This window comes from Pelophylax lessonae (assembly GCF_965119305.1).
Source record: "Pelophylax lessonae genome assembly, chromosome: 9".
Classification (NCBI taxonomy): domain Eukaryota; kingdom Metazoa; phylum Chordata; class Amphibia; order Anura; family Ranidae; genus Pelophylax; species Pelophylax lessonae.
In genome coordinates this window covers 78,224,110-78,241,355 of record NC_138776.1, presented here as the reverse complement: position 1 = coordinate 78,241,355, position 17,246 = coordinate 78,224,110, and the positions used below count along the sequence as shown (strand labels likewise).

Genomic DNA, 17,246 nt, shown 5'->3' with positions numbered 1-17,246 from the left:
TCCTCTAATCGGACAGTATTTAGAGATTTAGTTATGAAGGATTTTGGCGGTTTTAAAAGCTAGAAGAGGAGGGAGCATGATGTTGAATTAGGGATCAAGTCTCTTTGTGCGAAGAAGGATTTGGTTATCTATGCTGCTGAAGAGGGGGGGGGGGGGCGGCATTATTTTGCTTAAAAAACAAGATTATTTGGATGAATTGAATAATATCCTCTTGGATGAAAATACTTGTCTAGTCCTTAAGTGCAATCAAACAGGGAAATTTAAGCATGGCTTGGTAAAGATTGTGAATAATGGTATAATATGGGTGTCGTTAACAAAAAACAGGTTTTAGTCCCTGTAATAGAAGAGGGGAGGGAGAGAGGCGCCAGGCAACCAATAGTGTAACAAGGTTTGATAAGTATATATTAAAACACAGTAACATGGTTAAACTCACAGGATGGCCATAGGTGTCTGTATGTGCCCAGGTAGGTTGAGCAAAGGATCCCGCACAAGATCGTGGAGTGGTCCTAGCAGCAGTGGCGGCCTTGTAGAGACAGGAGAGAGGACGCTGAAACCGCGAGCAGGAGGGAGCCAAATGACACCTGTCAAACCTCGAGAGGAACTGACCAATCGGAATGCGTTTCAGAGGCTAATTACAAGCCTCCTTTCTCAGTTCGACAGGTGTCATTCAGCTCTCTCCTGGTCATGGTTTTAGCCTCCTCTCTGCTGTTTCTACAGAGCCGTGCTGTGGCTAGGACCACTCCACGATCTTGTGCAGGATCCTTTGCTCAGCCTACCTGGGCATATACAGACACCTATGGCCATCATGTGAATTGAACCTGTTACTGTGTTTTATTATATACTTCCTAAACCTTGTTAAACTATTGGTCGCCTGGTGCCTCTCTTCCTCCCCTCTTCGGTTTCATTGTGGGTTCCCTGACCCCAGTGCAGGCTTCCTATTTCCAATAGAGACCACAGACCTTTCTTATTGATTTTTTATTGTCATCCAGACTAAGTATTTAAGAGACACTTTTGCACCCAGGTGCAACTTTCATCTTCACCTTTTGGACATTTTATTCATCACCTTTTGGACATTTTACACTAGACAAGCTAGGGGCAGCTCTGTGAATTTTCTCAGTTTTATTTCGTTATTCCTAGAATACCGATTTTATGTATTCTCTCCCTAAAGTACACAAGTATTGAGCGATCTATTGGGAGTGGCATTAACTCAGCTACCTCCAAAATTGGAATATATTTTGATTATTACCTTGAGCTTTTGGTTTTTGCTACACCTGCCTTTTTAAAGGATTCTTCCCAAGTGATTCGGGAGCTGAAGGAATTGGTTTGTGAGGTTGAATTTCTATTGGTTACCGTCGATGTGGCATTTCTGTACACTTGTATATCACACTCCAAAGGTTACCAAGTGGCAGAATATTACTTGACTAAAACAGGCTCTTTCCCTTGTAAACAGAGATCATTTATTTTGGAGCTTTTGAAGTTCCCAATGGAGCAGAATTCTTTATGGTTTGGGGACAAATTTTACTTTCAAAAGATTGGCGTAGGTGAGCAGGATTTTGCTTCTCAAGCTGAGGTATTGAAAACAGGTTTCTGCATAAAGGCTGCACTTTGAAATATGTGGAATTTGTGATTAGGGATGTATCTGCATTCGATCATGAATCATTACTGGTTCCTAAGGAGAGATTAGTTACGTCTAGTGGAGATTTTAAATGGGCCTTTATCACCTCCTTTTCGGATCAATACGGTAGAATAAAAAGGTTAGTTTAAAAGCACTGGATTATCAGTAAGAATTATATTTTATGCCCACATGTACTAGAAACACCCTCGGTTATTTTTCCTAAGGGCCATACTTTAAGAGAGAGAATTGCTCCCAATTTTATTGACAAGCCTGTTTGACCTGTCTTGTTTGAAAACCCTAAAGGGTTTTATCCCTGCCATGGGTGTAAGATTTGCAAGACTGTTTTCTCAAATTCTTTGCAAACTAGTCATTTTCTTCATGTGTTACCCAAAAGGTATGAAAAATTAACACCTCCATTGCGTGTTCCACAAAAGGAGTAGTTTATATCTTTAAGTGCCCGTGCGGGATGTAGTATGTAGGCAGAACCTCATGGGCACTCCGAGTTAGAATAGGGGATCACTTAGGTAATATTAGGAGGGGCTTTAAGTGTAATTTTCCTTTTCTAGACATTTTCAAGGTGAAGGTAATTGGCATAGATAGGTATGTTTCAAACTGGCGGGGTAGAAATGTGATTAGGGAAATTGCCCAATTAGAAACTCACTGGATTTACGAGTTAAGATTCTTTACTTCATATGGATTAAATGTGCAATGAGATCTCAACTGTTTTATTATGAACAGTTGTCTCCTCTGCCAGGTGTTTACTTATTGACTAGGAATCTTCTAATATTTATTTTTAATTTTGTATTTTTTTATTCATTTAATTTTCTTTTACTTTTTTTTTTTCTTTAATTTCACTTTTTAATTTTTTTTGTGGTTTTTAATAATGTTATTAATAGAATTGATGGTATTGTTATGATATGAACTGTGCAGCTCTGACAATGGGCAACATTAGCTTGTTTTATGTTCCACTAGAAGAGGCCATACAGATTTAAGGTGTGATGATTTTTTTTTTTAATCTTTACTGTTTCTGAATTGTTCTTCTTTTGTTATATGTGGGTCCCATTCTCCTTTTGATCCGATTGTTCATACCTGGGTTTTCATTTGGAGACAGTGGTGCTTTGTTGCCTATTTCAGAGCTGTCCTGCCTGTTGTATATAAGATCAGAGACGTTATGCAATGGGTCCAGTCCCCTGAAGACGTGGCTTACCGCGAAATGCGTAGGCGGAGCTTATTTTGTGCTGTCATTGTGCACACCATTGGCCAGCAGGTGTCGCCATTTTACATGATTGTACCTCGGTATGTGTGTGAGTATCGTATAAAATCATTTTAAGTTGTGGAAGCTATTTGGCCATGGTATGTGTTTTTACTGTCTTTGAAAGACATTAGCGCTTTCCCTTGAACTGAGGCTGTGGAGAATGGTGTTTGGAGTGCGGTCCTGTGGCGTTCCATCTGATGCTGACCAGTCACCTTGAGACTCTAGTGGAGGATCATGCTGGTTAACCTCTTATGATGTGGAGGTTAACCATTTGGTAAGCAGTTTCTTCTCACGGTGGTGGTTCCTCACTCCAAAGTGCGGTCCTTGTATTGCAACATCGGTGGTGGAGCAGTGGATAGACTTTAATCTTTGAGATGTATGGATATTTTATATGTTTACACTATTTCTTACAGTAAGAGTGCTAGACCATATGCATTTTATTACATTTATTGGTTCTATGCACATAGTACTTTGGTATATTATGTTTTTGCTGTGATATGAATTCATGGTATTCTGAATTAGTGACACAAAGCGCTTTGTATTGACACATACTTGCACTTTAAATGATTTATATTTAACCTGTTCCCTACAGCGCTATAGCCAAAAGATGGCTACAGAGTGGCTCTCTAGTTCTGGGAGGACGTCCTCCCACTGATGATCAGTTCCCTGATTGTCAGAGCAGCCCCATCAGTGTTGCCTCGTCAGTGCACAACAGTGCAGCCTCACCAGTGCCCATAAGTTAAGAAGAAAAATTGCTTACAAAGGGTATAGAAAAGAATCATGGTTCCTTTAAAATAATCATATGTTGTTGCTTTGCAGACTGAAATGAAGACAGACACAGTTTTTGTTGTATCTAGCTGTATTTCCCAGTGCATCTTATAACCTTCAAGTGAAAAAATAACACCAAAACTGAAAAGAAAATAGAATCACTGAGTTGGAAAAAAGATCACGCCTCCTCCTCAATGGCACACAAAGCCATTTGACATTCAACTGTGAGCAACTGTGGTCATTTTGATTAGCTCAGCATGAAGAGAGCTTTCCTGAAGCATTTTAGTCTCCGATAGTGCAACTGAAGCAAACAATCAACTATGGATGGCAAGGCACGGTCTAAAGATCCCTGGGATAAATTGTGGACAGGCACAAGGCAGGAGGGGGATACAAAAATATTTCAAAAGCTTTTAACCATGCCTAGAAGCACAGTGAAATCTATTATTAAGAAGTGAAAGGTATTTGTTACAACGCAGACCCTCCCTGGCTCAGGACGTCATTTCAAACTGGATGAAAGAGCCAGGAGGAAACTGGTCAGAGAGGCAACGAAGAGGCCTTCAGCAACTCTGAAGCAGTTGCAGGAATTTAGGACAGTATCACAAATTCTCCACAAATGTGGCTTGTATAGGAGGGTTGCAAGAAAAAGCCACTCCTCAAGAAAGGCCATCTGCATGCAGTCACGACTGAGCTTTGCCACAATGCACCTTGGAGATTCTGAGGCCACATGGAAAAAGGTGTTATGGTCAGATGAGACTAAACTTGAATTACTTGGCCTCAACATCAAATGATATATCTGGCAGAAATCCAATATAGCTCACTATCCAAATAACACAATTCCTACAGTAAAGCATGGAGGGGTAATATCCAGTTATGGGGGTGTTTCTCTGCAGCAGGGACTGGAGCACTTGTCAGGATAGAAGAAAAAATGTATGGGGCAAAATACCATCATTTTCTTGAGGAAAATCTGCTGCCCTCTGCCAGAAAGTTGTCAATGGGAAGAAGGTTTACCTTCCAACATGACAATTACCCAAAGCACACAGCAAAAATTACCACACGGTGGTTGAAGGAGAAAAAAAGGATTGTCTTTGCATGTCCACGAATGGTCACCATCAAATTTAACTAAACTTGAGAAGTTCTGCAAAGAAGATTGGGCAAAAATTGCAGTCTAGATGTGCAAAGTTAGTAGGTTCATATCCCAACAGACTATAAAGGCTGTAAATAAAGCAAAATGTGGTTCAACAAAATACTGACACAAGGGGGTGATCCTTTTTCCACCTCAGTGATTCTGTTTTTGAATTATTATTATTATTATTTTATTTTTTTCTGATATAGTGGCGTTCTATCTTTCATTTGGATATTATAAGTTGCACTGAGTAAATACAGCTGGATAAAACAAAAACTGTCTGTCTTCATTTTAGGCAGGCTGCAAAGCAACAAAATTATTATTTTAAATTGGGGGGGGGGGGTTATTTTCAATACCCACTGTTTGCAAAATTTTATAACAGAAACAAACAAAGTAAAACTTTTTTGCTAAACGAAAAAAGACTGAAAGTTAAAAAAAAAATTAGAAAACCCAGTGGTGATTAAATTCCACTAAAAGAAAACTCTATGTCTCAAAATTCTAAAAATTTCTGTTGGGTACAGTGTTGCCGCGCAATTGTCCAAAGTGCGATTGCACTGAAAGCTGAAAATTGGCATGGGCAGGAAGGGGATGAAAGTGCCCTGTATTGAAGTGGTTAAAGACACAGTGCATTATCTTTTTGTTTTATATGGTCCTTTAATGGTGACATGAATTATTGTTATTATGAATGAATGGCACATTAGCACTTTTGTTTGGCACATGTTTGCACTTTAAGTGAGTTGCACCTAAAGAGACAGGGCACCATTTTTGTTTATTCGTTTATCTTGTATTTAGGTATAGTGGTAATGGCAGTCTAGATTTGCATCAGACACCAAGTGCCGGTTGTTTTTGGTCTTTAGTAGATGGAGATGTGAGAGTATATTATTTGCGTATAAGAGCTTAGACCAGCAGCCTCCTTCCAGTGTACGTGCACATTTGACTAGAGCTATGACAGCTTCATGAGCAGAGAGGACTTGATGCCTCATGTGAAGAACTCTCAAGAGTGGGCAGTCTGGTCCAATAATCATGCTTTTGTGAAACCCTGTTGTGTAGAACTGCTTTCCAGCCAGGCTCTGGAGGAAAATTTCTGCAAGCGATGGTCCCTCTTCTGAGTCCTGGAAGACGCTTTGGGAAAACCAGTTAGACTTACTGGTAACGGTGTTTCTGAGAGTCTTCCAGGACAGCTTCCTTTTTTTCTCACCTTGATGTTGTTTTCCCTTTTCTATAGGTGTTCGGGTTATGTTTAGATTGATTTGAATATTTTTGATATATGGTTTGATTCCCCTTGTGCGCGGTTCTTCTTTGGGCTAACAAATGAGGACAAGGGGGTGGGAGGGGGTTTTTAACAGTTTTTGGTATTGTGGTTCCTGTAGAGGGCAGAGCCGGTATCTCCTGTAGCTGTCCTGGAAGACTCTTCAAAATTCGATACCAGTAAGTCTAACTTTTTTTTTTTTTCTCCAGTTGCTGTTTCTGAAATACATGCATTTTATGAACCATCGCAAAACCTGATGACCTTTTTATCATCTTAGATGGCAGCAATGACAACCAGCAAGTGTTTGGAATGGATGGGAGGTGTTGGCTTCACCAAAGACTATCCAATAGAAAAATATTACCGGGATGTCAAGATAGGTAAGATGCATCATACTGACCTGTAATAACATATAATGCCATCTAACAAGCAAACTTTTTTCATTCTCATTTCAAACGTGTGTAGACCTTACCAATCAGAGAATATGAAAGGTTTTCTTGATAGGGTAATCCCCACATCCACCAATACCTACCGTTTACTGTCCCTCCCGTTCACTTGGGGGAGTGCTTAGCAATGGTAAGTATCAGTTGATGCATGGGTGCCTTATTGAGAGAAACTGGCACTTTGCCCTGAAATCTACTTGTGAGCAGTTTTTTAAACTGGTTGAAATAAACGTTTTTTTTTTTTTTTAATGGGATTACACTGTGGAGCATTTTTCTTTTTTATGGTCAACTTGAGTTAACTAAGAAAAATGTGGAGATGAGATGAGCTTGGCAGCACAGTGGCCAAGACAGGTTCCACTAAGAACAGGCCTCGTGATGGTCGACCAAAGAAGTTGAGTGCATGTGCTCAGCGTCCTATCCAGAGGTTGTCTTTGGGAAATAGATGTATGAGTGCTGCCAGCATTGCTGCAGAGGTTGAAGGGGTCGGGAGTCAGCCTGCCAGTGCTCAGACCGTACGCCGCACACTGCATCAAATCAGTCTGCATGGCTGTCGTCCCAGAAGGAAGCCTCTTCTAAAGATGATGCACAAGAAAGCCCACAAACAGTTTGCTGAAGACAAGCAGGCTAAGAACATGGATTACTGGAACCATGTCCTGTGGTCTGATGAGACCAAGATAAACTTATTTGGTTTAGATGGTGTCTAGCGTGTGTTGTGGCAACCAGGTGAGGAGTACAAAGACAAGTGTGTCTTGCCTACAGTCAAGCATGGTGGTGGGAGTGTCATGGTCTGGGGCTGCATGAGTGCTGCCGGCACTGGAAAGCTACAGTTCATTAGGGGAACCATGAATGCCAACATGTACTGTGACATACTGAAGCAGAGCATGATCAATGCCTTGCTAAAGAAGATGAGGGTAAAGGTGATGGACTGGACAAGCATGTCTCCAGAGCTAAACCCTATTAAGCATCTGTGGGGCATCCTCAAATGGAAGGTGGGGGAGCGCAAGGCCTCTAACATCCACCAGCTCCATGATGTTGTCATGGAGGAGTGGAAGAGGACTCCAGTGGCAACCTGTGAATCTCTGGTGAACTCCATGCCCAACAGGGTTAAGGCAGTGCTGGAAAATAATGGTGGCCACACAAAATATTGACACTTTGGGCCCAATTTGGATATTTTCACTTAGGGGTGTACTCACTTTTGTTGCCAGCGGTTTAGACATTATTGGCTGTGCGTTGAGTTATTTTGAGGGGACAGCAAATTTACACTGTTATACAAGCTGTACACTCACTACTTTACATTGTAGCAAAGTGTCATTTCTTCAGTGTCGTCACATCAAAAGATATAATAAAATATTTACAAAAATGTGAGGGGTGTACTCACTTTTGTGAGATACTGTAACTCATTTGGGGGTGTAACCACCTACTGCTGCCATGGTAACAGCCCAATAACAGGGAAGCACAGATGGCAAGAACAGGTCTTTAACCACTTGCCGACTGCCCCATGCCGATTTAGTGTGGCAGGGCAGCTCGGCTGCACATAGTCACGTAGATTAGACACAGCGGGAACCAGACGGCAGGAGGAGCGAGCTCAATCGCCGCCAGCCTCAAACAATCTTCAGGGAAACTGACAGGAGATCCGCCTGCCTATGTAAACACAGCAGGTGGCTCTCCTGTCAGACAGGCACAGTGAGATCGTGTGTCTCTGCTAAGCTGAAACACCAATCTCTGTGTGCCTTTCACAGAACCCCCCACAGTTAGCAAGCACAATTAGGCTCACACTTATCCCCTTGATCATCCCCAGTATTAACCCCTTCCCTGCCAGTGTCATTTATACAGTAACAGTGCATATTATTTAGCACTGATTTCTGTATTAATGTCACTGGTCCCTAAAAAGTGTCACTTTGTGTCAGATTTGCCCACCGCAATGTCGCAGTCCCACAAAAAATCGCTGATCGCTGCCATTACTAATAAAAACAAAAAAAATAAAAAAAAGTCCAAAAATCTATCCCATAGTTTGTAAACTCCATAACATTTGCGCAAACCAATTAATATACGCTTTTTTTTACCAAAAATATGTAGCAGAATACAAATTGGCCTAAACTCATAAAAATAATTAGACTTTTTAATTTTTTTTATTGGGAATGTTTTATAGCAGAAAGTTAAAAATATTGGTTTTTTTTTTTTTTTTCAAAATTGTCGCTCCTTTTTTTTTTTTTTATTTCAATAAATTTTTATTCGAAAATATCGAGTACAAACAGTAACTGGAATGGTACAGAAATGAAAACTGTAACACAACATGCGGTAGTAGAAACATGAAGTACAGCAATATGGGGAGGATGTGCAGCAAGCAACACGTGTATATATATAAACACCAGGAATAAGTCAGTGTAAGTGGGACCAAAACTTGACTCAGAAAAGCTTAAAAAGTGGGACACCAGCGGATAACAGGGGCGACCCCCCCATGGCAGAGCTCCACCCCCGAGACACCCCAAAAGGGAACTTACTGTGCCTCGAGGTGGGAGCACCTAACCAATATTATTGAAACGAGTGGAATCCCAATCACCAGGACTCCAAAGGAGAACCAGGTATAGGTAAGCAGATCCCAGTCCCTAGCTCAAACAGAGATGGACCAGTATTCCCGATTATAGAGAAGAACAGAAAAATAAGAAATTATCGTTATCAAAGACCCATTCCAAACTTTTGGCAGGGGCTCTGGGCTTAAACCAAGAGACCCCACCAAGCGGGTTAGTAACCAAACACTCTGAGTACAACATAAACCAAATGTGAGCAATCAAGAGGAAGAAAAGAAAAAAGAAAAGGAAAAAGAAGAAGGCAGAATAGATAGGATAGGAAACTGACAGGCATCAAGAGAAGAGAGGAAAGAAAGAGAGGAAGAGCAAAAGGGAGTAGAAGGTTCCAGCGGCCCGACGCCGGTCAAATAGTAACGTTAACATAAGCTGCCCAGGGTTCCCAGATCCGCTCGAATTTCGCTCTGGAGTTGTCAAGAATGCTATACATCTTCTCCTGTGCCATCATCCACGAAATCTTACGCTTAGCCAGCTGCAACGGAACCGAAGGCATTTTCCACTGCCTGGCTATCGCCATTTTGGCACCGAGGAAGATGTAGAAAATGAGGGCCTGGGTGTGTTTGGGAATTGTAGGAATGCGCTGACCCAAAAGAGCATGCGAAGGGGACGGATGTACCGCAAGACCAGTGATTCGCCTGACCATACCATAAATGCGTCCCCAGAACTTCCGCAGCCTTGGGCATTCCCAGAAGATATGGAAAACCGTTCCCGTCAGGGTACAGTCACGAAAGCAAGTGGGTGGCATGGAGGGGTAGATGGCAGCCAGCCTAGCCGGCACCATGTACCATCTCATAATTACTTTTAGGTTAGCCTCCATGAGCCCAACATTGTGAATACCCCGAAAAGAACGTCCTACACATGTGTGCCAATTAGGGAGGTCCCATTCTATATTGAGGTCCTGTTCCCATTTAAGCATGTAGGCCGGTTTAGTTTGAGCGTCAGTCAGTGAAGCATAAATTAGGGAAATACCCCCCTTAACATCAGTAATTTGGGCACACCATTGTTCATAAGGCGACACCCGCAGGGGCTCAGAAGAACGGAGCCTGAGGGAGTGAATATAGTGCGAAATTTGAGTCAGACGGAACTTCTCCGCAGATGGCATCTTCAGCTTAGAAGTACAATGTGAGAATGTTATGGGACCCGAGCTATCAACAAAGTGTCCGATCCTATACATGCCCTTGTCAGTCCACCACTTAAAAGCCCCTATGTTTTCCCCTGGAGGGAAGGCCGGATTGTGAAATAGATGAGTGAGCGGAGCCCAATGTGAGGTCACTTTGCGCGTCTTGTGAATGCGATCACAAATGGAGAATGAATGTGAAAGGGTTGGAGACAATATTGGAGGACGGGTAGGGGCAGGACTCCAAACCAAATAATCAATAGTGTGTCTGGGGACAGCCTGACGTTCCATATGGCACCAGTCGGGTTTCCCCCCCCTGGAATATATAACAGAAAACTGAGTCAGCTGTGCTGCTAGATAGTAGTTCCAGAGGTCAGGTACACCCAAGCCCCCCTGTTTCCGGGAGCGTAGAAGTGTATGTTTATTGATTCTATGTCCCTTCTGTCCCCAGATAAATTTAAAGATGTGGCCTTGTAAACTCTGAACATGGGATTTACGCACAGGGATCGGGAGAGACCGAAATAAATAGAGAATCCGGGGCAAAAGAGTCATTTTAACTGCGTTGACTTTCCCCATCCAGGAGATGTGATAGCGCGACCAATCAGAAAGTTCCCGCTTCAGTCGTCGGAACATGGACGGGTAATTGGATGGGTAGAGCTTATCTATAGAGGGGGTTAACGACACCCCTAGGTAGGGGATGGAATCCGAGTGCCAAGAGAAAGAGAAATGGTCCTTTAACCGATCCACTAGAGAAGAGGGGAGGTTGACATTAAGGGCCAGAGATTTGGACATATTGACTCGTAATCCAGACGCTGCCTCGAAGGCGTTAAGGAGGGAGACGATATTGGGTAGAGAGATCAAGGGGGAGGTGACAAAAAGCATAATGTCGTCTGCGAACAGCACAACTTTGTGGGTCGTGGGTCCACACTGTATACCATGAATATCAGGATGAAGGCGGATGGCTGTTGCTAAAGATTCGAGAGCCACCGCAAAAAGGAGCGGAGAGAGGGGGCATCCCTGTCTCGTGCCTCTCCGGATGGGTATGTGCACCGAGTAGTAACCCTGCATCCGGACCTGAGCTACCGGTTGCGAGTAAAGGGCCCGAAGAGTGGTGAGGAAAGAGGGGCCAAAGCCCCAACATTCCAGAGTGCGGAAGAGGAACGGCCAAGAGAGGGAATCAAAGGCCTTGTGGAGATCAAGGGACAGGAGGAAACCATGTTGGGGAGGGCCACCGTCCCACCCAGAGTTCAACAAAGAGATGACGTCAATCACCCTCCTTACCTGGTCAGGTCCCTGCCTACCTGGAATGAACCCCACCTGATCCTTATGAATGTATTTGGTAATAAAGCTAGATAAACGATTAGCGAAGATTTTTGTCAGGATCTTGAGATCGTTATTAATAAGCGAAATTGGTCTGTAATTGCCCACCTCAGAGGGATCCTTCCCAGGCTTGGGGATAACCGATATGTAAGCTGTATTAGATGCTTCCTCAAGACTAGCACCTCCCCTGAGGGCATTAAAGAACCTGACCAAATAAGGAGATAGGACCGACATGAAAGTCTTGTAATACGAGTTTGAAAAACCATCAGGGCCTGGGGCGGAATTGGATCGGAGATTCTTAATGACATCAAGCACTTCCTGTTCATCAATAGGGGCTTCAAGAAGGGATCTATGTGTAGCCGATAGGCGGGGGATAGGTACTTTGTTCAAGAACGAATCAGGATCATCCCCCTTGTGGGGGGCAGGGGCCGCATAGAGATGTGAATAGAAGGAGTGAAAGGAATCCATAATGGAGACGGGATTACTCGAGAGAACGCCAGAGGGAGATTTAATCTTAGGCATGGAGATCGCCCGAAATTTGGGGGAGAGTTTCCGCGCTAATTTCGTGCTCAATTTGTCCCGAGAAGCGTAAGAGCGAGCAGATTGCCACCTCAAGGCCTTCTCCGCCCTGGAAGTCAGGGCTAAGTTCAACGACAGCTTGACAGCATCCAGTTCTGCCAGCGAGGTAGGGTTTGGGGATCTCCTATGGACTCTGCGGAGACGATAGTATTCAGTCTCCAAACGGGCAATGTCGATCAGTCTTTCCTTTTTAATTTTTGCCCCCAGTTGAATGAGGTAGCCCCGAATAACCGCCTTATGAGCCCCCCAAAGGGTGGAGGGGGACACGTCAGGAAGATCGTTGAGCTTGAAATAGTCACGGAGTGCAGCCTCTACCTGAGAACATCTAGCGGGGTCACTCAGGATGGACTCGTTAATTCTCCAAGGCGAAGGGCCTCGGGGAGGCAAGGAGCAGGAGAGCTGAAGCGAGACTATGGAGTGGTCCGACCAAGGAACATCCTTAATTTTAGACGTCTGCGCAGATGGAACATCAGTTGTGGGGATGAAAATGTGATCTATACGCGCAAACGTATGATGGGGTGCCGAGAAATGTGTATAGTCACGGGAAGAGGGGTTAAGTTCCCGCCAGATATCAATCAGACCTAGCGAGTGAAGTGTTCGAGCTACTCGCAGACTCTGCTTGGAGGGACGTCGAAGCCGACCACCAGAGGAGTTAGATTTATCTAGGGAGCAATCAAGAGCCAAATTGGAACCCCCCCCTATGAGAACTCGCCCCTCGAAGTGGGGAGAGAGTATGAGGAACATGTCCGAGAAGAATTTTGCCTGACCCCGATTGGGAGCGTAATAGGATACAAACGTGTATAACTCCCCTTGTATGTGGCCCTTGACTAAGATGAAGCGACCGTGGGGGTCCCGAACCGTTTGTAGATGGGAAAAGGGAAGGGATTTAGCGAAAAATATGGCCACCCCTCTCTGCTTGGAGGGGGCGTTGGCCAGATAAAACAAGGGGTATTTGTGGTGGACATAGGAGGGTTGATAAGAATCTGGGAAGTGAGTCTCCTGAAGCAGGAGAACCCCTAGTCCCTGGGAATGGTAATGTTGGAATGCCTTCCTACGTTTAACCGGGGAATTTAAGCCCTGGGTGTTGTGTGATGCCACCTGCAAAGAAGATACCGTACTCACGTTAGACGTCATGGTGTGCCATCATAGAGTGCGCTGGAGTGAGCTCAGTAGTGGATTCCCAATGTATCCCATGGGAGAGGTCAGGATCTGTAACGCAAGGGAGGAAAGGACATAAATAGACCAGTCGGACCGCAGGAACCCCCTGAAAAGAACAAGAACCCCGTGAAGGGAGAAAAAAGAAGAGGACAGTAAAAGGAGAAAAAGGGCGCAAGAGCAAGCCCTTGCGCATGGATGAGGTGACCGCAGGCAAAGCCCACAGCCCCCCATCAAACGTACGGATGCGCCCTGATCCAGTCAGGACACATTCCTGTGGGAAGCAAGAAGTAAACAACTTACGTCCGACAGGAGGAGGCGCAATGAAACCTCCCCGGTCAAAGAGCCCCAACCCAGCACCCCCATAAAACATTAATACAAAACAACTTCAAGGCACCACGATCCCTCTAGTTACAGAGCGGGATCAACAACCCAGCATATACTGTGAGGAGCATGGGAGTAGATGAAATGAGGGGGAAAAAGGTCTGGGGAGAGGAAGGGAAGGGAGAGAAGGGAATCGGGAGGGGGGGAAGGGATAGATAGACGGTGGGAAGGGAGGGAGGACGAGGAGGGGTAAGACAAAGAGGAAGTATGAGGGAGGGGAAAGGGACCAGGAACAAATTAGCCCAAAAACATTCAAAGGAGAAGGAAAAAATAAATAAATAAATAAATAATAATAATAATAAATAAAAAAGAAAAAGGAAATAATAGAAAAAATAAAAACAGCAACCAGTTCAGTTGTAAAAAGTCAATACCAGAAATGGCCTAAAGTATGGGAGAGCCAGTTCGCTGAGGAGAGAAAAAAAAAAAAAAAAAAAAAAAAAAAAAAAAAAAATCACAGTGAGCAGTCCAAACACGGGCCAAAAAAAGGGGGTTCAAAAAGCGAAGGCCAGGATCAACGGGGACCCCAAATCAGGCTAAGTAGAGTAAACTCTAACAGCCTAGAGGAAGTGTTGAAGGAGAATCCACGCGGTCATCAGGGTGGCTTGACATCACGGTGGCGTTTCGTATGTTGTGCGTTCCATACCGAGGACACAGGGCTGATCGGTGGAGGCCGCTTGGCAGATTCTCTCCTGTTGGTAGATGAAGTGGGGACTGGGTCCCTGGTGAGAATTCCCATCTGTAGGAGCAGGTGTTCGCCTTCCTGGAAGTTGGCAAAGCTGTAAGTCTTGTTTTGAAATAGAAAATTCAGGCGGAAGGGGAAGGACCACCAATATTTCAGCGCCCTAGCAGATAACGCCAATGTAAGCGGCTTAAAGGATCTACGGCGTTGAATGGTAAAGGGGGAGAGGTCAGCAAACAGTTGAATCTTGTGGCCTTGGATGCTCAAATCCTCCCTACCCCTGCTCTTTCTCATGAGCTCCTCCTTAACCCCGTAAAAGTGCGTTTTGACGATAACGTCTCTGGGCAGGCCATCTTTGCGGGGCAATTGCAGGGCCCTATGAGCTCGGTCAAGTTCCAGGCGATGTTCAGAAATGTCCGGTATAAGGTCCTTAATAAAAGCTTTAATAGTGACGGGGATATCTGTGATGGTTTCAGGGATCCCCCTGACTCTGAAATTCAAGCGTCTGCTCCGGTTTTCCAGATCATCCAGTTTACTGAGCGCAGTGTCCAACTGATCCTGCATAGTCTGGATGCAAGCTGTATTCTGATTGGCCCGTGCTACTGTGTGGTCCAAGGTGCTCTCAATCGCTTCTATCCTGGTACCAAGATTCTGGAGTTCTGCTTTAATAGACCCAGTGATTTGTGCGGCATTGTGAGCTAGACCAGTGGCTAGCATTTCCGAGAAACGTGCCATAAGTACTGACAGGTCCGGGCAGTGACCAGGCAAATTGAGGCCTAGTTGAAGAGGCAAAGCAGGGGCCTCAGGTGATAGCAGCCCTGGATTCCCTGGGGCCTGCTCCACGGTCCTGCTTAGCAGGGATTCCGTGGACGCTGGGGAGGCTAGTGGGGGCTGATGGAGGTATGCGGGGGTAGAAGGTGATGGCCAGGGGTCTGGAGAGGGAGATTGGGAGTCCATTTGGAGTGCCTCAGCGTCTCCTACCTCCGGCGGGCCGCGGTTCCCTGAGGTGAAGGAAGGCGCGGTCGCCATTTTATTTGTATCCCGCTCTGGGGAGAGAAAGAGTAGACGGCGGGAGACTTCCGGGCGGCGGTCCGCCGACATCCACCGGAGGTCCGCGGGAGGAAGGGGCAGCGGAGTGTGCCGATCGTAGGGCACAGTGCACAGGAATGCCGGCGTCGGGGCTCTCCGATGGCCGAGGAGGCGCGGAGCTCCGGGCTAAGGCGCCATCACGGAGCTGCCGCGCATGCGCACACCTCCGCTCCTTTTTTTTTTGCTCTTTTTTTGTTTATAGCACAAAATCTAAAAACCCCAAGAGGTGATCAAATATCACCAAAATAAAGCTCTATTTGTATTTGGGTACAGCATCGCACGACCGCACAATTGTTAGTTAAAATAACGCAGTGTCGAATCGCAAAAAATGGCCTGGTCATTAAGGGGGAGATGAAGTGGTTAATATGACCAAAATCATCATCACAGGAACAACCAATGGCTGTTTCTACCTGTTGCCTAACCTTCTGGTTGAAAGCTTTGTGGCATGACACCTGGACTTTAGAATAGTTGTGGAACAACTATTTCATCTCAAAATTGTGAGATTTCAATATTAAATCTCAAATGTGAGTAAAACATTTTAGGGCACCATCCCTTATTCAGATGAAATGTTCCCTGTCCTGGTAAGTCCTATTCAGCACCCCTAGAAGTTAAATACTTCCCCTCAAAATAGTATGTGGCCCAGTAGAGAAGAAAGGATGCTTCTATCGGGGAAATTAACATGGGTTGTTTTGACCTTTTTTGCTTTAAAATGTTCACTTTCATTAAGCTATTAACAAGCTTTATGATCCCATAAAATGCCAGCATGTGTTTTTTTTTTTTTTTTTTTTAACAAATGTTAATTTAATTATTTGTTGTTGTATGTTTACTGATCATATGTAAAATTGATGTTCTAGGTACAATTTATGAAGGGACATCTAATATCCAGCTGAGCACCATTGCAAAGTTTATCGATCAGGAATACTGAAGCCCAGGAATGTGTTATCTGTCTCCAGTGTCCCTCCGATTCCACATGATCAGTCATTTTCCAGACACACATGAATGTCCTCACCATAATCTATGAGTATTATTGTTAAAAAGCACCGACATTACTGCTTAGGTCCAACTCTGAGCTCTTCAGTGTTCTTCCAAAAAAAAAAAAAAAACAATTATCAGGGAAAGACATTGCCTAATTCCAATGCCAAGAATACACTACACCCTTCAAACACTTGTGCCTCTTAAAAAGTCAGTCCACGCAAAATAGATATTTTGGTCCTGGGTCTAGGCTGGTGAAAGGTAACCTTTTTGCTATATTTCTCAGAGGTTCCAGTTTCAGGATCCCTCTAATGGAGTACATACGGTTGCCTCCCCATGTATGGGAGTCTCTTCCTGCTGCATTCCCTGTAATATTAAACAGAAAGACCTTCTCAGGTAATGAAAGACACTGGACCTTTTTGTTAATGGGATTAGTATATTTATTAATCTCAAATATTGTGAGTAAAACATTTTAGTGCATCATCCCTTGTTCAGATAAAACTTTCCCTGTCCTGGTATGTCAGGTGCAGGGATCTTTCCCCTCCAGAGTTCCAGAAACAAAGGAAGGTGTTGGCTTATTCAGCCTTATGGTATGTTGAAGTAGAACTGGATCATCATTTTGGATGACGCATGACACATGAAAGCAAAAACACCCTATGAAAGAAGAAGCTTTTTGCTTACCTGTTTATTGGGTGGGAGGTAAAGCAGAAATAAATTATGCATTGTGTTTTGTCGGCCTTTGTCACAATGTGCAGGTATGTGCACATACACAACATTATGGCACACTCGGTTCTCAAAATTTTCATCCACGGTTGCCCTTGTCATTCTGTCACTTTATCCTTTAGTGATGTAAGGGTTGGTGAGCGGAACCACAGCACCCAGCAGGGGACATACCTAATTGGTGGAGATATTAAAT

General features: G+C 44.2%; 1 protein-coding gene across 1 annotated transcript in view; it reads left to right on the top strand.

Moving 5' to 3' along the window:
* ACADSB (acyl-CoA dehydrogenase short/branched chain) overlaps positions 1–16,464 on the top strand; it is a 57,318-nt gene extending 40,854 nt beyond the window's left edge. Inside the window, exons 10-11 of the mRNA XM_082268489.1 lie at positions 6,288–6,387; positions 16,213–16,464. Coding sequence (XP_082124615.1) covers positions 6,288–6,387; positions 16,213–16,283 — 171 coding nt within the window. The 3' untranslated portion in view covers positions 16,284–16,464. The remainder of the gene's footprint in view (positions 1–6,287; positions 6,388–16,212) is intronic.
* The last annotated feature ends 782 nt before the right edge of the window (positions 16,465–17,246 follow it).